The 22735-nt window shown below is 39.1% G+C and overlaps 1 protein-coding gene across 5 annotated transcripts in view; it reads left to right on the top strand.

Annotated features, from left to right (window-relative positions):
* tnrc6c2 (trinucleotide repeat containing adaptor 6C2) overlaps positions 1-22735 on the top strand; it is a 71543-nt gene that overhangs the window by 26859 nt on the left and 21949 nt on the right. For 3 of the 5 annotated variants that reach the window (XM_022675205.2, XM_049479954.1, XM_022675208.2), the window contains 3 exons: positions 4351-4632; positions 17247-19451; positions 22214-22420. In XM_022675205.2, coding sequence (XP_022530926.2) covers positions 4351-4632; positions 17247-19451; positions 22214-22420 — 2694 coding nt within the window. Of the gene's footprint in view, positions 1-4350; positions 4633-10705; positions 10827-14448; positions 14545-17246; positions 19452-22213; positions 22421-22735 lie in introns of those variants that run through there. The other 2 variants (XM_022675206.2, XM_022675207.2) reach the window with 2 other exon arrangements.

Genomic DNA, 22735 nt, shown 5'->3' on the forward strand with positions numbered 1-22735 from the left:
TCCCAGACCACTCTTTCCTCTTCTTCAGCAGAAGGTCATGTGAGGGGTGAAAAGCTGTGTGTGAACGGTCCTATAAAGCAGGACAGATGGGCAAAGCCAAGCCCTCTCAGACGCTCCTCACTCGCCCACACCCCAGCATTGTCTCAGCGCTTTCTCAAAGCACACGCTAACTGCTCCTCAACAAGGGCTGGACTAATAGGGGCACCAGACCTCTCCCACAACCCCGTCTGACCCCAGCCCGGCTTCTTTCACCCCGACGGAGATGTGGCCTCTTCATTAAAGCTCAGCCGGGTCTGTCCTGGGGCCTCCTGAGCCTTCTGTCCCCCACAAGTCCCCCATCCCCCTCGTTCTGAAGCGCTGTCTGAGGTTCTGGGTTATTGCCGATTCCACCTGCGCTGGTTCCTCCTCATTTCCATTTGCTTCGCCCTTTCTGGATGCAAATAGGAGCTTTACTAGCTTTACTAAATCTTGCAGGAAGGCAGAAGGAAGAATTGTGGAGCATGGTGGCGCATTTAGATGCAGCCCTTCTCCACCCTCCAGCTGCATACCCTCAGAAAATCAGCCTCCAACATCTTCAAACCCTCAACTTCATTATATCATCTAATACACTTGCCCTTTGTGGACACCTGCTCCTCCAGCATTTTGTCAGAAATCTTTATTTAGGAAACTCCAGCTTGTATCTGCATAGTGAAGTGTGGTCTGTCCTCCACAGCAGAAGATCAGTGTTAAGGTAGACTCTACTGAGCTTTGCCTTTGCTTTCACTGGATCAGCATCTCTGCTCAGCTGCTTTTAACCTGTATTTGAAGAGTTCCTGCAAAGTCTGCTGCAGCTGCAGTATTTTCCCACTTGGGGCTGTTTTCACATTAGCTTTTTTCGGAGTTTAGAGCACTGCTCTGTTTGTTCGGTATGTTTGGTCAAGTGTGCCAGCTGTTTTCAAGCTTGGGAGCAATCCAGAGTACTGATCTCTGGCCCTCCTGAAATCAGTGGTCTAAGGTTTGCTACTGTTAGTAGACTCTGGTGTGTTCTGCTGCAGATGTGGAAGCTATCTGCTCCTGTTGCCACATATGGGGTCTTGTGGTTGTTTTATTTTGTAGTGTTACTGCTTTAGGTAACCTCCAGTATGTTCTAATAAAACAAAAAGCTGAGCTGCTGATTGTTAATGTTTGTGAAAGCTTAGCTGCTGATTGTTAGTTTTGGAGATTGCTAAGTTGCTGAATGTAAGTGTTGCTAAAAGCTGAGCTGCTGATTGTTAGTGTCAGTGAAAGCTAAGTGTTGGTGAAAGCTTAGCTGCTGATCAATAGTGTTGGTAAACGTTGGGCTACTGAATGTTAGGGATGACAGCTGAATTGGTGATTTAGTGTTGGTAAAAGCCAACCTGCTGATTTAGTGTTTGTGAGGCTAAACTGCTGTTTGTTAGTAGTAGAGAAAGTTGAGTTGTTGATTGTTAGTGTTGGTGAAAAGTGAGCTGCTGAAGTGTTTGTGAACTAGAACTAGGGTGAAGATGGTTAGTTAACATGCAGTCCAATGTAAAAGTCTCTGCAGGCTTCAGGTGCATGTTATTATTCTTAACACAATTTCTAAAATTTCAGTAATCAAACAAATTGTGCATTAAAATCTGTGTGTTTGTTCTTCATGTGACTTAATTACACATCTGCATGTAAATTGACCAGGGCTCTCCAGATGTCTTTATATGAGTGTACAGTTTTATTGATACAGTTTTACTGGTAAACACATGAAATTCAGCTGGATTATTTCGTACAGATGTAAGTCTCTGAAGGTGGAATAGAGTCTTAATCTCATTCTTTACATTACATAAACGAGCACCGCCTCTCAAAAGCTCTTCTTTTTTTAAATTGTTGTCCTGGCACACTTCCTCTGTGAGCATGATAAACTGAAGCAGCTCTCAGTTTTTGTCAGGAGTTAAATCAGCAGCCGTCTCCCTCTCTCTCTCCTCTGCCATCATTAAACGACTGTCCCGAGACGACCAAATTCAAACGAGAGCGCTGATTACAGAAGAGGCTGCTAATGGAGAGCTGTTTGTGAAATGAAGGGCTTTATTAAGAGCAGAAGGAGACCGAGCTGTAATCTGGAGCCGGATTAGAACCCAGTGCTAAACCAGAGAAAGAGAGGGACAGAGAGAGAGAGAGAAAGATAGAGCGAGAAAGTGCACGGGGGAGAGAGACCGAGGGAGAGAGACAGATAGAGGAAGAGACAGAGGGAGAGAGACAGAGAAAGAGACAAATCTTCTTGATGTTGTAGATTGAAATATCTGCTCTTCTAAAAATCGATTTTTGTCCTTTTATTTGAACCTTTTTTCTGTATTTTTTGTTTATTAAGAAAACTTTGTGTTGATAATTTCTTTATATTAAGAGATCAGTTTCTCTTATTTTGAATTTTTTTCTAAATTGACAATATATTTATTTTTATATATTAAAAATAGTATTTCCATTTTTCCTATTGAGATCATTCCGAGTGTATATATTAAAAGTTTCCTCGGTTTATATATATAATAATATATACAAATAAATAAATACTTAATTGTGTTATAATTGTGTGCGCTTAGATATTCCCAGATCATTCCTGGGAAAAGTCTAGTATTCCCATTTCTTGTCCAAGATAGTGAGGTGCTGATGAACTAAACTTCAGTGACCAAATTGAGTCTTTTCACTTATTTAAAGTTTGCTCATTTTTCATTTCTGTAAATTGAGAGGGTCATATAGCTCATATTGTTATTAAATAACCTTTTATCTACACAATGGAAACTATTATAGAAGGATTTTTTTTTATTATTATATTATTCATTTTTAACATTTCTGTTGGTCTGTTCATTATAAAAGAACAACATTGAGATTTACACTGTTTTTTTATATGAATTTAGAGTTCCTCAGCATATTGCCTGTCTGAGTCTTGAGTGTGAGAAAAATCCCACAAGCCCCAGCGTCCATCTGCTCTCTGTAATGGATTCAGTCGAGCCCTGAACAATGAGCACAATGAGACTGAAGGAAAGGAGGAGGAGAGGAGAGGAGGATGGTAGACCGAGGGATGGGGGAGGTTTAGTGGAGTGTAGACGGGCACACTGCTTGATTGGTCAGCAGGGTGAGCAGAAAGCTGAGCTGATTGGCTGGCAGGGGAACAAGCTCTGTGAGCTGGGTATCATCAGCGCCAAGCGTCATGACAGAACACTGCCTTAAGAGAGAGAGAGAGAGAGAGAGAAGAAAAATTTGTACAAATTTGTAAATAATACTGCTGATTTGAAAGACCTCTAAAAAGGTTTTAGAGAATGAAGTTGTTTTAAACTTGTTTAAAGCATGTTTGGCGTTGTGTCAGGAAAACAAGAAAAACAGATAATCACCACAAAAAACTAATTTTGTATTTTTTTTTTTAATTTTTCAAGCCCTCTGATAAAATTTTAATCTGTTTATCTGATTAAAGTGTAAGTTTATTACTTAAAACAGGTTTATTTGGGTTTATTCGTAAGTTATATAGAGTTAATTACAGGTAGACATTCTCACAAAAAATGGCTTTACATTATTTTAGGTTTATTCCAAAGTTATATTGGGGTTATTACAGGTAGACACTATCACTGACGACTGACTTTATGTTTTTTTGGAGTTTATTCTAAAGTTATGCAGCTCTGGAAATTTCTAAATCAGTTTCTCTCATTTTGCTATTTATAGGTATATGTTTGAGTAAAATGAACATTGTTGTTTTATTCTATAAACTATGGACAACAGTTCTCCCAAATTCCGAATACAAATTTTGTCATTGCAAGCATTTGCAGAAAATGAGAAATGGCTGAAATGAAAAAAAGATGCAGAGCTTACAGACCTCAAGTAATGCAAAGAAAACAAGTTCATATTCATGAAGTTTTAAGAGTTCAGAAATCAATATTTGATGGAATAACCCTGTTTTTTAATCACAGTTTTCATGCATCTTGGCATGTTCTCCTCCATCAGTCTTACACACTGCTTTTGGATAATTGTATGCCTGCACTCCTGATGCAAAAATTCAAGCAGTTCAGCTTGGTTTGATGGCTTGTGATCATCCATCTTCCTCTTGATTATATTCCAGAGGTTTTCACTTTGCTAAAATTAAAGAAACTAATAATTTTTAAGTGGTATCTTACTGCATACATATTGATTTGTAATCTGTTTAGTAAATAAGCAGTGTAAAAACAATAAAAGTCACATAAACATGTTAATTTCAATATAGAACTGCATATTGTCTCATATTGTATGATGGACAGTAACCACCTGGTTACAATGATGCAATGGCTAGCAGCCTTTTCTTTCTCATTTGTATTGTTTACTGTCTTCCTTCATGCAGCCTCTGTTTTGTTTCTCCTGCAGTGCCAGACTCCACTAAGACCAGTCCCCCGCTGGTCCAGTCCCTGTCCATCCCCAGCAGCAGCAGCAGCAGCAGTAGCAGTAGTAATGGCAGCCACAGCCCCTGCAGCCCACAGCAGCTCCAGCCCCCGCAGTGTGTCCCCCGTTTCCCCCCCAGAGAGGTTCCTCCACGCTTCAGGCATCACGAGCACAAACAGCTGCTGAAGAGGGGTCAACCACTGCCCACCAGCTCAGCCTGTGCACCAACAACACCACCAAACACTCACACCAACGACCGCCTCACAGGTGAGCAGCTGTGCGTGTGTGTGTTTGTTTGGTACCACTTTAAAATAAGGCTCCTTTATTCCTTTATAAAGGGTTAATACATAATTTATAAATGGTTATTAATTAGGTTATAAACCATTAATAAGAAGTTACAACACACAAGTAGTAAGGGCAACCAATTAGTGATTCCACATTTATTTATACTGTTAAACCTCAGATCTTACTAGATGCTTATCTGACTTTGTCTTTTCCATCACCCGTCATTAACATTCCTGTTAATAACTTTACTCATTTAAATATAGTAACATATACAATGACAAAACTTTCTATATATTTTTATATATGTTAAAAAAGTCATTGTTGCTGTTCTTTCTATTTATGTGTTTTTTAAGTGCTTATTGATGTTTTTAAAATATTTACAACTTAATTTATAAGCATTAATGACCTCCTTTATGAACTATTTATAACCCATATATTTTTTATTTATACTTACCCATATATTTATAGTTATAAAAAATTATAAATAGTTCATAAAGGAGGTCATTAATGTTTAGAAATGTATTTTAGTAACATTATTTATAACTATTTATAAGTCTTTATGAACTGTGTTTAAACCCTTTATAAAAGAGCCTTGTTTTAAAGTGGTACTGTTTGTTTTTGTGTAGAACAACAAATCGTAATGTGTGCATGTGCAGTAGTCACATCGGAGGATGTGCAATGTTACCTAAGGCAATTAAATCAAACACGTCATGTTGCAACGTCTTGATTCTTGGCACAAGAAGTAGATACACATTTTTTTCTGAGTGCACAGCGCTGTCTCTGACTCTGTGTGAGTAACAGGCTGCTGCTGCCTGAGAAGTGTAATGGGGAGAGGGAGTGGGCGTAAAAAAAGCATGGCCTCCACATGGCTCCACGTGCATTAATAAACTTCTTTATGAACGATTTATAACCGCCTTTTAAAGGAGCCTTATTTTTAGGTGGTACTTTTGTTTTTGTTTAGAACTGTTTTTTAGAACCTTTTCACCAACCAGTGGTTCTGGATTTGAGTGTTGAACAAAAGAATCTAGCAGAACGATACGGAGACACATGCTCTTGTAAACATCTCAGCACCTGTGGAGGAAGAATATGTCCAGTGTGTGTGTGTGTGTGTTTTGTGTATGCGTGTGTGTGTGTGTGTTAGATATGGGGCAGAGGGCAGAAAGGTTGTTTTGGTAACAGGGCCTGATTACAGGAACATTCTTTTCCCCCTCAATGCCATAAACGTCTTCACAACAGATATTATCTTGCTTACATAGATAGTTTGGCTGAAATATAATGTACTGTAGTTTCTCAGTGACCCACAATTGTAACAGCCAAAGCCATGCTCGATTTTTAGGGTGGTTTTGTTTGTGTCTTTGATTTTACAGTGGACCTACAGTATGAAGTCTGTATATAGCTATCAAATAGTCCGAATGGAAAGCATTTGCAACTGTACTACATTGTATAGTCAGTCAGGTACAGGGATGCATGCATCTTGAATTATCTGCATGTCTCACAATGCCAAATCTCCCCACCAAGTTTTATTCCTTTCATTTCTCTTTTGGCGATCTAAAAAATTATTGGGTATGTGTGTTTATGGTAACAAATGGTGGTCTCACATATCAGTAACAGGATACCTAAAATCAAATGTCAAGCCCTGCTGATTGACACAGCTTAAAATGAATTCATAACCTTTGGAGGCTGGGAATATTCTGTGGGTTACTATGTAAGGACGTTACTGATTAACCACCTGGGCCTAGAAAGTCTGGGAGCAGCATGGGACATAATAATTTACACAGAAATGCTTAAACTGTTACAGATGAAGCCAGAGAGCAGTGAGTTTTACTACACCTTTAAAAGACTCTTGGAAACTGGAGAAAACTGGTACAGAAAGAGTTGGGTTTGGCTGACTCATATGGCAACAGCACCTTTAGCTCAGCTTAACATGATTAGAGAAAAGAATTAGGTCTGACAGGTGAAGTGGAGTTCAGCACTTCTAATGGACAACTTAATAGTAAGGAGCATTCTAAAACTTTTGATTGGCAGTGTATATTGATCCAAAATGGTGAAATAGCATAGATCTAAACTCTGTTGCGTTCATCCAAAACCTTCTTTATATCTTTAAAAAAGAGGGTCTGAAATCTGCAAGGCTGATGGCCTCCAAGTCTTGTATTGTTTTAGATTATTGTTTGCATCAGACTCCAGCTGTCCTTCAGAGGGAGAGTGTGTATGTGTGAGTGTGTGTGTGTGTGTGTGTGAGTGTGTGTGTGTGCAGGTGGTACAGATTGCCTAGCTCAGAAGGGGGTGTGATAATGTGGCTGTGAGAAATGCAAAATGCGTCTCAGCATATACCCCCCACCCCACGCACACACACACACACACAGTAGCTCCGGGCGGCTTCTGTTGTCTTTGCTACTGTTTGAATGGTATTCTGATTTTCTGCTGCTGAATATTTCATACTGGTACCAGACAGTTATCAAAACAGATCCATAATGAATTCCGCTATTTAATAGATTATTTAATAGACAATTTCTATTTACTTGAAAAAACGTAATTTAAATTACTCAAACTATTAATACAAAAATCTAAAATTAATGTTTTTAGGTAATATTAAAGCCAAGAAAGTGTTTATAATGTTATGGCTAAACAGTGTAATATATATATATATATATATATATATATATATATATATATATATATATATATATATATTTAGTTTATATACTTTAGTTTCTGAATCAGTTTATCTGATTTTGCTATTTATATGTATAAAATGAACATTGTTGTTTTATTCTATAAACCTTGGACAACATTTCTCCCAAATTCCAAATAAAACATATAGTCATTTAGAGAATGTATTTGTAGAAAATGAAAAATGGCTAAAATATAAAAAAGAATTTCAGACCTCAAATAATGCAAAAAAAAAAACATGTTCATATTCATAAATACTTCAGAAATCAATATTTTGTGAAAAAACCCTAATTTTATTCACAGTTTTCATGCATCTTCATGCATCTTAGCATGTTCTCCTCCACCAGTCTTATACACTGCTTTTGGATAACTTTATGCCACTCCTGGTACAAAAACTCAAGCAGTTCAGCTTGGTTTGATGGCTTATGATCATCCATCTTCCTCTTGATTATATATTCCAGAGGTTTTCAATTTGGTAAAAAGAGGGAAAGAGAGAGAAAGACAGAGCCTCAGAGTCTTTTGCACAGTAACACTCAACAGTTTCAACAGTTTGGAGGAAAATGAAGCGTGGAGGAAAGTAGCAGATGGCCTTTTTAGATAGCTTGCTGGATTAGCGGTCATGCTAAACATAAATGGTATGAAAGCACGAGTGGTTGTGAACACATTAACACAGAGAAACACTTTAGCACATGGAGTTATACAAGCGTACTAGGAGGTACCACTAAATGTGTTATATGTTGGCAGGTATGAATACATTTTTGGCATTTGTGAATTAATTCAGAATCCTTTATGTCTGAATCAAGATGCATCTAAGAATCAAAAATTTACCCTCCCCTAGTGTTTTTCAAAATCTTTAGTAAGGACATATCTGTGATTGGTCAGTTTACACAATTTGTTCACTACAAACGTGCTTTAGTTGTAACTATACAACTAATAGCTGATTGGTATTAGAAAGTTTATTACTACAGACAGAAGGTTCTGCAAGTGCCTCAGTAATGATGCAATAACTGTGGATGCACCAATCTGTTGTTGTTTTTTTTTCACGTATCATTCAATGGTAATTCATAGGCGCATTGAATAATGTGGTAAATAAAAGAAATCCAATCCAATTTACCAGCTTCTATGCTAGGCTATGTTAGCATTAGCTTTAAATTAGCAATTAATTATGCCGTTTTCTCATTAACTGTGCACTGTTCAGTTAATTCTGCCTTGCTATTCTTTCACATTTACATTTCTATACCCTTTTTTCTGTCTCAGTCCTGATTCCTCTTGCTCTGTTAGGGGTGGATGAGTGTAAAGTGCATGCGCGTCATTCCGGTGTTCGGGGGAGTGAGAGGGGTCTTTGATCCGCAGAGGCCGTATGCATTGAAAGGGGTTTATTTCAGACAAAGAATGTTGCCATGACGTCACTTGCAGTTTGGCTGAGAGAGGCTGGGGAAAGGGTAAATAAACAGCATCTCTGACACATCTGACACTTTAGCCTCTGCAGAATGAGTTATTGTGTGTGTGTGTGTGTGTGTGTGTTTAGTGCATTGGCAGGTTTTCTGTGAGCATTTTGTACAGCGATTGGAGGGAGATTCCTCTTATTCTTGAATGTCTGTTGTTACTGTAAGTAGGGATGTGCCAAATCGTATCTTACGCAATAATATCACCAACATTTTTGAATATTGTGAATGATATTATACCCTGAAATATCATGTCATTTCACCCACCCCTAATGATCACATCAGGGTACTAGTTTGTTGCTGTTTTTAGCTAATTAAAAATGCACACTCTTATCATTTCCCATTATATATCTACTAAATCTAACAGCTTAGCTGTTATTTTGAGATGTGAGTCCTTATTTAAAAAAGCAACAGAAGTTGTTCATTTGTTGGAGTTCATTTGTATCATTTCTAACATATTTATTGTTTTTTACTCACTTTTTTCTCTCTCACAATGTTAATCCTTTACAGCTTCAAAAACATGTATTATGCAAATTAGGCGATGATGTCATTTAGCGACTTTTAGGAGATTTTAGTAGGGGGAAAAAAAACGATTTAAAAAAATCGAAGATTTGTTTTTTGGGCCATATTGCCAAGCTCTAGTATCATTGCATTCTGGATCTTTGATTTTGTTACAATTGAAATAAAATTCTTATTTTTATTCTTATTCTTACTTTTTTAAATATCTCAGTAAGGGGTGTGCCATATCATATCATATATATTGTATGCAGTAATAAAAAAGTTAATTTTCTGTTTGTTGCAGTAGTGTATTCTTGAAATATATATTTGTTTAATTCAGTGTTTTTGTCATATCGCTAAGCATATCATTATCGCGGAAATATTGTGATATTATTTTAGGGCCATGTCGTCCACCCCTAATTGTTAGTTTTCGTTAGTGTTTAAGTGCTTAAGTGTTTAACAAAATGTACTTCCATTACTGCACATGATCCATTGATATGGATGTAGATACACACACATAGATAATAAGGTAACACTTTACTTGGATGGTCCATTTGATGGCCTCATTGATGCTCAACTGACATTCAACTAACATTTAACTAAATGTCTATTAACTGCAACTTAACCATGTGTTGAATGTAAATTATTCAAAATAGAACTTAACCCTACACCTAACTTCAACCTTAACCCTGAATCAACCCTAAAATCTAACCCTACACCTAACCCCGACCCTAACTCTAAACCCAATGCTAAAATGTTAAGAATAGAGTTTGGGTTAGAGTTGTATGTTGGGTTACTGTACATTCAGTAGAATACCATTTACTTTCATCTTTCAGTTCAGTTGCATTAAATAGACATGCAGTTGAATGTTAGCTTGGATCATCAAATGGACCATCCAAGTAAAGTGTTACCCGATTTAGCTTAAACAGCAAAGCTTTGAACATGTTGAGGAGTAATGAGGAGTGTTGATTAAGTCTTTATATAACTTATATTTACCACCTTCCAGAGAAGTGGAGCTGCATCATTGGTTGAACTTTCTAAATGTAAAACATTTCAGTGTGTTTTCACATTAAACATACTGAGCTTATGTGACATACAGTAACTAGACTGGAGGCGGAGCGAGGTACAAGTCCACAGTGAACACTGAACACACAATTAGCTTAAACTAATTTAGAATCTTCATTTATTGTTTTTCACAATTATATTGGGATATCAGATAACTGTATTTCCCACATGACCGTTTTTGTCCATATCGTAAACGTCTGTTTTGAAGATTCGTTTGAATGATCTGATTTGACAGAATGTCAATGTTGAGCCTTTTTTGGAAGAACAGAAATTATTAATGTATTTAAAAATAGCAACAAGGATTCAACTTGTCAGTCTCACACATACGCACACACACACACACACATACACACACACACAACAGCAGCAGTCTTTCTTGGCACTGGTTCAAGATGAGGCTCAGATGCCTGGGCGCAGACACGCTGGAGCAGACAAGCGGCCGCTTCCTCCTCTTTTCCTCCTGTGTTCTTGGCATGGTAATGCGGACACTCTCTCCAGGTACCCCTCCGTCCACATCCTCTCTTCTTTTCCTTTTTATTTCTCTCTTTATTTCTTCTGTGCTTTTGTTTTTGCTCGCGGCGTTCTCGTCAGCGAATGTGGGAACAATACTGAAGCAGCTGGTTTGTTTGGGTGTGATGAATTCATCATGCAGTCTGCTTGTTTGTTTGTTTGTTTGTTTTTTCCGCTGCACTGTTCCGGGCGCAGATATAAGTGGCAGTAAAGCTGAGAGCAGATTTCCCACTGGCTGCTTGGAGAGAGAGAGTAATGAAAGAGTCTGAAGCAGAGAATCGCAGACAGGAGCCTCGCTCTGTTGGCTGCGTTTCAGCTCCGATAAAATGGCGTCCCATTCCGAAAGAGAGGCTGGGAGACTGGGGTGCTCTTTCCATTCACATCTTTAGACTGCTTCTCTATTTCTCTCTCTTTCTCTCCTTAACCTCATTTCTCTCGCCCTGCTCGTGACACTTCTGCTGGAAATGTCAGGCATTAGCAGTGGCTACCCTCTCTTATGAAGCACAGGGGGAGAAAACGGTGAGATGTTCAGTTTATTCAGCCGCTGAAACAATGCCAGTGCTGCTCTAAAGGCATTTCAGCCTTTGCCAAAACAGCTCAGTTGAAGGACATTTGAGCTTTTTGCAGAGCAGTACCATTGCTTTACTGTTTAACCCAAACAGCGTCTGGCTGCGGACTCCAGAGGGAATTTAAACGTGTAGACTCGCTTCCTCTAAATGAGCCGTCTGATCCTGGAGCCCAACTGCAGGCAAAACAAAACAACAGCAGCCTGATAGTGTTTTGAGGTATGTGGCAATCTGACAAAGTAACCTTATCCTAGCTAGATTTGACCAGGATTTGTTTATCTAAGGATAAAAATCCAATATATTGGATTGGTCAAATATTGGATTGGTCAAATATTAAAGCAGCAGTCCCTAAGATATTTTCTTTAACATTAAAAGCAGTAGTATTCCTGAGTTGGGAGTGGACAAACTATTCTAATGAATGGAATGATTTAGTATACTGGCTGACCATCCCTGCAACGTGTAATATATTAATTTTAAAAACAAAAAAAGAGTGGTTTAATAGATTTTTTGGATGTATGTAATTTCACATTTGCACATTCTGACAGCATTTCAAAAATAAACAAAATGAACAAAACAATATAATAAAACTGTATTTATACTGTACCTACAGTACCTACACATGTGCAACTGTGCAGTTACACAATCTCACCAAACTCCCAAATCCCCAAAACTTGGGGCGGCAAGGCAAAGTGGACGGTAATTTAGCTCTGCCCATTCACGTAAAAAGGCACATTACCCATTACAGGTTTCCTGACCTGTAGAGATTCATTGAATTAAAAATAATAAAAATGACACTCGTTTGTTTTTAAAAGATCATTTTAATATTTTGTCTTCCCTGAGAATTAATGTACAGTGGCTTTTAAAACTGATAGAAATAACCTCTTTGGCTGCCCTGTGTGGTGCTTTCTTCAGAAAGCAGTCATGGTAAAAAACACTCCACATATAAATACTTGAAGTGGGCCGGCACTCAGCAGTACACAGTACTGGCACTTCAACACTTTACTCTTTTGTGTGCTGTGAACCAGGGCTTCTCACAAGCTGCCAGTACATAAAAATGGATGGGTTAAATGCATCCGCTCTATTTACATCTGCCTTTTGACCGCACACACTGGGAGAACTAGTCAAACTCTTGGCAGAACCAATCAGTCTCTCTATATTAGGAAGGAATGTGAATGCTGCTGCAGCTTAATAATCAAGGAAAAAAAAATCGTTGAATTTACTACATTTCAGTAACAGTCATTTTTTCAGGTCACCACACAATGAGATACAACCTGAAGTTCTCCAGAAATATTAGCTAGCACAGTCAGCCTGAGCTTCGTGTGAGCCTGCAAGCCTAAAGCAATCAGTGTACACTCACTCATAGTCAGTTTTATTGGAATATATGGGATATACAGCTCTGAAAAAAATGAAAAGACCGCTTCAGTTTCTGAATCAGTTACTGTGATTTTGCTGTTTATAGGTATATGTTTGAGTAAAATTAATATTTTTTTCAATAAACTACAGACAACATTTCTCCCAAATTTCAAATAAAAATATTGTCATTTAGAGCAATTTCTGATTTGCAAAGAAATGAGAAATAAGAAAAAAGAGCTTTCAGACCTCAAATAATGCAAAGAAAACAAGATCATATTCATAAAGTTCAGAAGAGTTCAGAAATCAATATTTGGTGGAATAACCCTGGTTTTTAAACACAGTTTTCTGCATCTTGGCATGTTCTCCTCCACCAGTCTTTCACACTGCTTTTGGATAACTTTATGCCACTCCTGGAGCAAAAATTCAAAAAGCTGTTCAGCTTGGTTTGATTGCTTGTGATCATCCATGTTCCTCTTTATTATATTCCAGAGGTTAGAGCTGTGTGTGTATATATGTATATATATATATATATATATATATATATATATATATATACATATATATATATATATATATATATATATATATATATATATATATATATATATATATATATGTATATATATATATATAGAAATAATATATTGAATACGTTTTTTTCAGTGAAAATGGACTGTGACTATACTGCTATAGGCTTCGTGTTAATTATATTGAAAAATATATATGTCCATTAACTGTTCTGTGTCTATTTATGTAGCTCAGTTTTCACATATATAGACTGTATGGACTGGAGAGTGAATCGTATGTTTTCATACTTCAACATCACACTAAATCAGTTTTTATGATATTATCCCTTCAATTATTTGATTAATAGTGGATGGATTAATAATCAGTGATGGATAAATATTATTATTTTCAGCTCACCTCTGGTGGATCTGAGACTGACAGTCAGCCGTTCCACAGTGCAGTTCTGTATGATGTGTTGTGATTGCTGTCCTTATCTGCCTCTTCCTCCTGGACTTGCCCAGGAAATGCCTCTTTCATGAGTGAAAGTTGATACGGTCTGTAGATGCTTGTGGGGGAATTCTGAGGCTTGTGAATGAGTTTGTGTGAAGTGTTTGAACGATTTCTTTTTTTTTTTATGTATGTCCTGGAGAACTGTCAATGAGCTTTTCACTGGTTTTACTTAGTATTTTAATATATTTTAGCTCTTTCCTTTCAATTTCCAGTCTGAAATGTTTGTTTATCATTGGCGTGCAGATCACAGAGCAGCGAGCTTGCTTGCTTTCTTCCTAAACAGTTTTTCTTTTCATCTTGACTCCCCCGCTGGCATGCCTTTTTAGAGGCCTTCTCCCTCAGAAACCCGGGCCTAAACACTGTATACATCTGTGGTTCCAAAAAAAAAAGACTGTGGCTGCGGTTTGCTTGAAAATCGTCTACACCGGTTTGAGCTGGACTGACCACGGCACGGCTTCACCTCCCTGTCTGAAAGCTTGCTGTGTGATGTAGACGAGCTTGTGTGGCAGTAGCTGAAATGCATTGGGCCCTGACGGCTCTGGGAGATAAGGGTGTCTGGGGAGAGCAGATAAGTGCACCGAGGGGAAAATTGCATTCGGAGGGACAGGGCACGAGCGCAATTTATGCAGGACCTTACAGCTCGCGTCTGCTTGAAGGCGTCATGAACGGACGCATTCTGCTTGACAGCTTGTCCGCAGTGCATTGTACCACTGATTGATGGTTATATTCATTGGCCGAATTGAGAGACTTAATGGAAATGAAGCCCGAAGGTAAGACACAAACATTACTGTCTGCTGAAGGTTTCAAATTCTGGCTTATTTTTTTTATTAGTCCGAGTATTAACTGAGTATTAATACATTGCCATGTGCAATACACAATCAAGACAATGTGTTCACCCCCTGAACCACTGATTGATGCTTATGTTCATTATATAAATTGAAAGCCTTTAATGGAAATGAAGCCTAAAGATAACACAAAAGCATTGCAGCCTGCTCAGAGTCTCTAAATTCTCCAGAGTCTCTAAATTCTCAGTGCTGGCATCAATGCATTGTAATGCACACAGTCAATACACTGTGCTCTTCTGTTTTACCATCGATTGATGGTTTTCTTTATTGTTTGGATTGAGAGGCTTAATGGAACCGAAGCCCAAAGGCAGGCGAATAGCATTGCAGTCGGCGAAGAAATCAGAGTTCCTAAATTCAGGACTATGTTATTAGCTCAATGTATGCCATCAGTTCACTGTGCATTATTTTATTTGTTTGTTTGTTTCTGTATCATTGAATGATGCTGGTTTTCATTGTCCAAATTGAGCGACTTAATGGATATAAAGTCCAAATGCACAACATTCATTTGCTCAAGTTTAAAATTCTCAATATCTTCCAAATTCAGATTGATGATTATTGTCATATGGTCAGTGCTGGGTTTCAATAGATTCGATCACACACAGAATAAATACTTTGCCTAGATTTTTGTCACATATTGATAACTAAAACTCACTGTTATACAGACCTCCTATTAACTGCTAAATGGTCCTTAGTACATCCAGAATTACACAGATAGGTTTCTTATTTCCACCAAGCGCACAGCACATACTACTCCTGTTCTCCAGCAGCTACATTGGCTTCCTAAAGGAGTTTAGGATTACCTTCATATCTATCTATGGTCTGTCCCCTTCATATCGGTCTAAACTCATTTCTTTGTATAGTCTTTCCTGCTGTCTCTGTTCCTCCAACAGTGGTCTCCTTTAGAGTTTACATTCTCTGCCGGAAACCCAAACTCTGACCATGTCTGGCCCAGATTTCCCACCACTTTCGCTGGGTCAGGCTTGAGAAAATAGTATGCAACGTAGACATAGTTTTTTTTTTACTGTTATTTTTATATATATTTATATAAAACTATGGCGTAATAATCACAATATAGCAAAGTAACTAATATAAGCTTAATATAAAAAAGTGATTGTTTAGAAATTATTTTCTATTCTTAAACCATGTTCATTTATATTAAATTAGAGGAAAGTCATTCAGACATAATTATTTATTGATGTTTAGGCAGTGGATCATTGTTCGTATAGTTTGTGTTTCAGAGATAAATACACATATTAATAAAAAAATTCTTAAATAATATGCTTCTTCAGTGTTGCAATGTTAATTAACATCATTCTGAACAGATTTCCCTCATTTAAACAGACTTTATTTTAGCCTTTGCTCAGTTTTAAAGCTCTACTTACAAAAAAAAAAATTGGTTTAATTCGGGCTTGGGCTCAAAATCACAGTGTATGGGGCAGGTCCAGTTGAGCTTTGGCAGACCGTGCACGGGCTCTGGCCGGGTCGGGCTGGATAATTTGGGCCCGATCTAAGCTCTAGCCTCCTTACTGTTCCCTCAATGAAACGTTCTACCCTGGGTGGCAGATCTTACAGTGCTGCCGCCTGTAAACTCTGGAACTCCCTTCCACCTCTTCTTCGCAACTTCTCAACTTTAAATTACTGTTCAAAACATTCATTTTCTCCACATTATCTTAGTCCCAGTAGTTTATTCCTCCTGTGCTTTTTTTAATCTTCTGTGTTTATAGTGTTGATGGGTTTGGGAAATGGAAAGGTTATTGTTGTTATTATTATTATTATTATTACTTTGAATGCTTCCATAAATGGCATGCACGTGTCCTAGCTAAATATGAACTAATATCATAGGGCTTTTTTGTTGGGTCTTTGTAAAGCACTAAAAAAACACTGCCTTCTACCTTTTGAGAAGGATAGTAACGTATTCCAAGACTGGGAGAAGTGCACTCAGTAGCTTGGGGAAAAAGCTGGCTGTGTTTGCATTGCAAGATCAATGCCCTCCATCCCCTTTTCACCATCATTTATACGCCATCGATTACCTGCTGCCTCGTGATTGATTATAGCTAGGGAGCAGTAAAGCATTCTCTGCTTTGCATGTGTGTGTGTGTGTGTGTGTGCATTTGATGGGGGGTAGGGTATGTGCACAGTTCTGAGCTATCCAGCAGCCCCTGGTGATCCCCGGTAGCGATGCAGTCGCGGTTTTGTGGGGACCTGGCGGGGCGTGTGGAATGATGGATGAGGGGCTAGTCTTGGTTTCATTCCAATAAATGAACCCCGTTCCACCTCAGCCTCTCTTCAGCATTGCAGCAAGGCAATAGAGGAAGGCAGACTGATGGTGCTTCTTTTCCACACTCCTCTGCTTCCAGAAGACATTCAGAAGAGGAGTACGCAGACGTTTTTTAACTAGTGTGACTTCGTCCACGGTCCACGGAGCATTGCAATATTCTGAAAATATAAAAACTATGCATGTATGAAAAATACCTACTGTAGGGGGGTGGAGTCATAGATCATTGTCAGCCAGCCTTTTTCACACTGAAAAACACTTCCACAAAGTAGAATTTTCTCAGCTCATGCACACCCACTATACTAGATGTGATTATGCTAATTACATTGATGCTTCTTTTTTGTCTTTACAGTGCTGCCCCTTCAGAGCGACCAGGGAGCCCAGCATGAGAATTCCCTTTGGGGCGTCCCAACCAGCAGCAGCAGCAGCAGCACCTGTTGGGATCAAGTGATTATTGACGATAAAGACACTGACACTTGGCCTTCCATTTTTCAAAGCAACAGCCAGTCATTAGAATGTACTTTGGACGCTGACACATCGAAGGTTGTCAGTAGCAGCATGAGTATGGCTACAGGAGCTAGCCAACACAGTCACTACCCAATCAGCAAAGCCAGCATTAATCATCCTTCAAGTATGGTCTCCAGTCAGGGTGGAGCTAACAGAGGATGGCCCTCTGAGGGAAAGACTGATTTATCCATGGGCAGCAGGACCCAGTCCAGTTGGGGTCCCTCTAATCTAAACCTAAACCCCAGCGCTAACCCGGCTGCCTGGCCTGTGCTCGGACATGAAGCCCCAGTGATGGGGTCCGGGCCAGGTGGTATGGGTGGGTCAAGTTCACTCCCTCCCACAATGTGTGGCCCAGGAGGCATTGCACCTGTTCATGGCCCCAGTGGAAATGGCAACAATGGATGTGCCAATGGAAGCCTTGTAGGGGACTGTGCTTGGGGGAACCCGGACACTCCAGAGCAGCACCAATCTCCGACAAGTATGTCTTTCAGCATGGAGCCACCTAAGCTTAAAACTGATGGAAACACTAAGACTGAGCCAATGAGCCCTGTGAACAGTTGGGGAGGAACCCTGAGTCAGTCTCCTACTAATCAAACTGGTGGAGATGGGACTTCCGTCTGGGAAAATGGAGATGGCAAAGGTGGAGAATCCAAAGAGTCCGGCTGGGATTCTGGTGGTGTTTCATCTTGGGGTCGTGGAGGTGGAAGCGCAAACGCAAGTTGGGGCGACTGGAACAAACAATCAAGCGCTGAAGGTACAGGGTGGGATACCAACAATGGACCCACTCAAGAGCCAATGAGTTCCTGGGGCACTGATGCTCCAGCCAGCGAGGGCAGCAGGGACAGCAGCGAGGGAAGAAGAAGAGAAAGATCCTCCAGCATGGAATTTCCACTTCTGCCAAGGCAGGACCTAGACCCTCGTGTGCTCTGCAACTCCGGTTGGGGACAAACACCAGTTCGTCAGCACACAGTGTGGGAAATGGAAGAAAATACGGACATGAAAGATGAAGGAGGCTCTGAAACCTGGGGTTCGTCCTCTAACACAACTTCAACTGGATCTGGACCTCCTCCTCCTCCTGCTTCAGGATGTGTCAATCCCAACATAAATGCTCCACCTAGGATGGACTCTGGAAGCAAGAATGCTCCAGAGCCTTCTCGAGGTATGCCTAGCTCAGGCTGGGGAGCGCCACTCCCACCCACCACTCAGCCGAGCAATGGATGGGGTGAACCACCTGCTAATAAGAAGGTGTCCAATGGATCCGTCGGTAGTTGGGGTGAGCCAATGCCCCAGGATGGCCCCAGCACCAACGGCTCTAGTGGTCAGTCTTGGGGTTCAGAGGAAAAGTCCCCCAGCTGGGAAGATGGTCCTCAAACCAAATCACAAGGCTGGGGAGACGGACCTGGTGCTTCCTCAGGCTGGGGAAGTAATGGAAATGGTGGAGAGTGGGGAGAGCCTTCAGAGGGGAGAAAGAATGGCTCTGGTAACTCTTCTTGGGATGGAGATGGAGGAAACTGGAAGGAACCTCAGAGGGGCTGGGGCAAAGCACCTCCAGCATCAAGCGGAGGTTGGGGAGACTCCCAGCGCTCCAATGCTCCCGTGCAGGGTTGGGGTGGCAAACAGCAAGAATCTAACAGTGGCAGCAATGGCCCTGGAAGTATGGGTTCCTGGGGTGCAAAACCCCCTGTGAAGCAAGCGAGTTCTAGCTGGGGGTCTCCAGGAAGGCAGGACACAGGAGATGATGTGACCGGCTGGGAGGAGCCTTCTCCTTCCTCAATCCGCCGCAAGATGGAAATTGATGATGGAACCTCCACCTGGGGAGATCCTAAAGCATACAGAACGTGCATCAACATGTGGGACAGGAATAATCCTAGTTCCCATCCTGGTAATGAAGGCAACGGCAACAGCCGCAGCAACAACCATACAGCGCCCAGCAACAACAATCACAATCACCCTCACCACAACCAGGGTCCTACACAGAATCACTCCAATGGTGGCAACAACAACGGCTCACCTAACCAGCCTAACAACAGAATGCCAATAGTGAACCCAGGTAAGAGAAATGACTGCTTGTTTTTTATTTGTTCATTTAGTTAATTACAATTAGTTGTATATTTATGCTTGTCACAAAAACAGAAATAATAGTGATAAACAACTTATGCAGCTGATGTAGACATTATGTAATGTAATACTAGTGCTACACCCTTATAAAGAGAAAATAACTTTTAGTAATAAAGAATATTATAAGGAATTAACTGGAAAATCATTTAAATATTTGATTTTTTTAAATATTTGAAAATCTATATTATTATATATAAATTAAACATAAGGCAAGGCAAGTTTATTTTTGTAGCCCCTTTCATACACAGACAATTCACAGTGCTTTATATACAGAATAAGAACATAATACAGAAAGTTACAAGACACTATAATTATAATTAAATCATAATTAAATAAAAAATATACAAAGAGTTTATGAAATCTAAGAACAAAAATGAAAAAAGTAAAAAAAAAAAATAATTAACATGAAATTTAGTATTTTAACTAAAATAAACTAGAGAAACAGAGAAATAAAGAATAAAATATATAGTCCCAAAAAGTGTGCACATGTAAATGCAGTGAGATCAATGATTTTGAACAAAATCAACATCATTATTTAAGTTAATGGACTACTTTTGCTAAGAAAATTTAAATAGGTGATATTGAGGTAAACATTAACGAATAATTGATAATGTAATTATTGTAACAGCACGTTTGTTAATATTCTAGTTAATGTTGTGGGCATGTAATGCTGTGGGCACATGTAATACAGTGTAACTTAAATTGAGAGGCAGGAAATAAAAAAAACAAAAGAAAACTCTTCAGTTTTCTTCATATTATTTATTTGCATGGAAAGAAAAACAGATTTATGTTTGCGTCCAAAAGCGCCATCTGCTGTCCGTCCTTGTGCTGGAGTATTGCTAGAACAAGCTAAGCTGTGAAGGCATGCGCTCTGCAGTCTTCTGCTGCCAGCTGGCCCGCGGCCTGCAGATAAAAAGACATGGCCGCCTTGTGCTTGGCTTGACAGAGTCGGGCCCTCAGGCCCTGCTGTCGGCCCCATGAAAGCTTTTCTATTTCGGTTCTTGGCAGCGCTCAGGCACAATGGCAGACATAGATGTTTGCTGTCTGAATTTTTCTGTCCTGCTGAGAACAAGCCCTGCACTCGCTCGACATTTCTCAGATAATATTTTCTTTTTTTTTGCTCCCCGTTCCCAACGATGATTCACCACTTTTACAGACTATAGGGAATTGCAAAAGTAATCTGTAATCTGTAGTCCTTTTGTCTGTTTTTTTTTTTTTTTTTTTTACTTTTGTGTTTTTTTAAATAACCTCTTTTGACAAATTTGGTAATTTTGGCCACATCTTAACAAACACTGGAAATTTAAGATGACTGTCAACAAACAAGGAATTCACTCACCCAAAAAAACGGTTTCCAGGAGACTTGTTTAAGACTTGTTTGAAAGGAAATAGTATGTTTTAGAATTTTGAACAGGGGAAGGCTGGGCCTGATTACTTTGGTTAACTGCTGGTTTAGATTAATGTTTGATTAACTGCACAGCCCTCCCTGGTATTTTGTAAACTTAGTGCCACCAACACATGTTGACATACATGTAAACCTGCAGGTATTCAAACCTAATGTTACTCCAGTTCCAACCTGCAGTCAATGGGCATCATTTATCAAAAACCTCAAAGTAAAAGTACTGATCTAAGACCTTGTCTCATCAGCTGTCTTATAGAATTTAGTAAAACTGATCCTGAAACAGAACTCTTACTCCGAGAAGTTTGATAAATATGGACTCTTGTTTATACAATTTGGTACACGTTGAATGTACCACCTTATGGCAGTCAGGACAAAAAAAACTTGCTAAAATTGCCTTTACAGTTACATTTACATTTACGCCATTTAACTGATATTCTTATCCAGAGCGACTTACAAGGCTATTACAGGGTTCCTGCGGGTCCTTAAAAAGTCTAAAGATGTTCTAAATTAAAATTTGGTTAATTAAGGTTTTAAATAGTCTTAAATTTACTGTAGCTATTTTCAAACGGTGGGCTTAATGCTGGTGGGAAAACATAGTGGTCCAACGTAAACATCCAATTTGGGGGGAGAACTAAGGTTAGCACAGCGCTAGCTAACATACTAACATTAGCAGTGATTCAGCTACATTACCGAAGAGAGCACTAAGGCTAGCGGAGAGCTAGCTAAAATACTAACATTAGCAGTGACTAGCTAACATTAGCCAGGGGAGAACTTAGGTTAACGGAGAGCTAACGAACATTAACGGTGAGCTAGCTAACATACTAACTAACTTACATATGTTATGTTGGCCCTGTTCTGCATCACAATGGAACAAATTTTAAATTTTGATTTCCAGTACAATAAATTATTTTCTACCAAAGAAATTATGACTACATTTTTGTGTCTTAAATTATATTCATTGAGGTCCTAAAATGGTCTTCAAAAGCATTAAATTTTACTTTTAAAATGGTGCAGGAACCCTGTGTTACTTTTACAAAGTAGGACCAATGTAGTATTAGGAGTTTTAAAGCACATTACATTTTTAAGGAGAGCCAAGAACCTATCATCTATGTTTTTCTTCTAATGCCATGTGAATCTTTCATAAAAAAAAGAAAAAATCTACATAAAAGGATTACACTGTTTAGTATTTATTTACTATATGTGAAAATGTACAGATGAAGTCTTTCTTTTTTGTTATTTATGTATGTAAAAGTATGAGAACTTCTTTTACAATGTTGTTTTCCTAATATTTGCAGGATGGGGCGAGTTGCCCAATGTGCAGACCAAGCCTGAGTCCTCGTCTTGGGGGGAGCCTCCTTCCTCCGGCCCTCCAGTGGATAATGGTACTGCCGCCTGGGGGAAACCATCCCGAGGATCCGGGGGCTGGGGAGAGAACTGCCACGAGTCCACCGGACCTTACAGCAGGGGCAGCGCACCCTCTGGCCCAGGGCCGTGCAAACCAGGTAAAACTGGACGATTATCAGTTTGTTTCTAATATATTTTTGTATTTAAAATTTAGAAATATTTAAAATGTTTTCTTGTACAGTACCAGTCAAATTAGTGGACACATCTTACATACAACACTGAATTTAATTTGTGTCCAAGCTTTTGAATGGTACTGTATATACTTGCTTATATAATTATACAATGTGTATTTTGTATTTCTAAAATGGTATTTTCAGAGATGAATACAAAAATATACCTAACATCTGTTTAATTCTAAAGCATACAGAACAGATTAGGGTAAAGCATGCATGATATATTTTCAAATTAGATAA

Source organism: Astyanax mexicanus, chromosome 5 (assembly GCF_023375975.1).
Source record: "Astyanax mexicanus isolate ESR-SI-001 chromosome 5, AstMex3_surface, whole genome shotgun sequence".
Lineage (NCBI taxonomy): Eukaryota > Metazoa > Chordata > Actinopteri > Characiformes > Acestrorhamphidae > Astyanax > Astyanax mexicanus.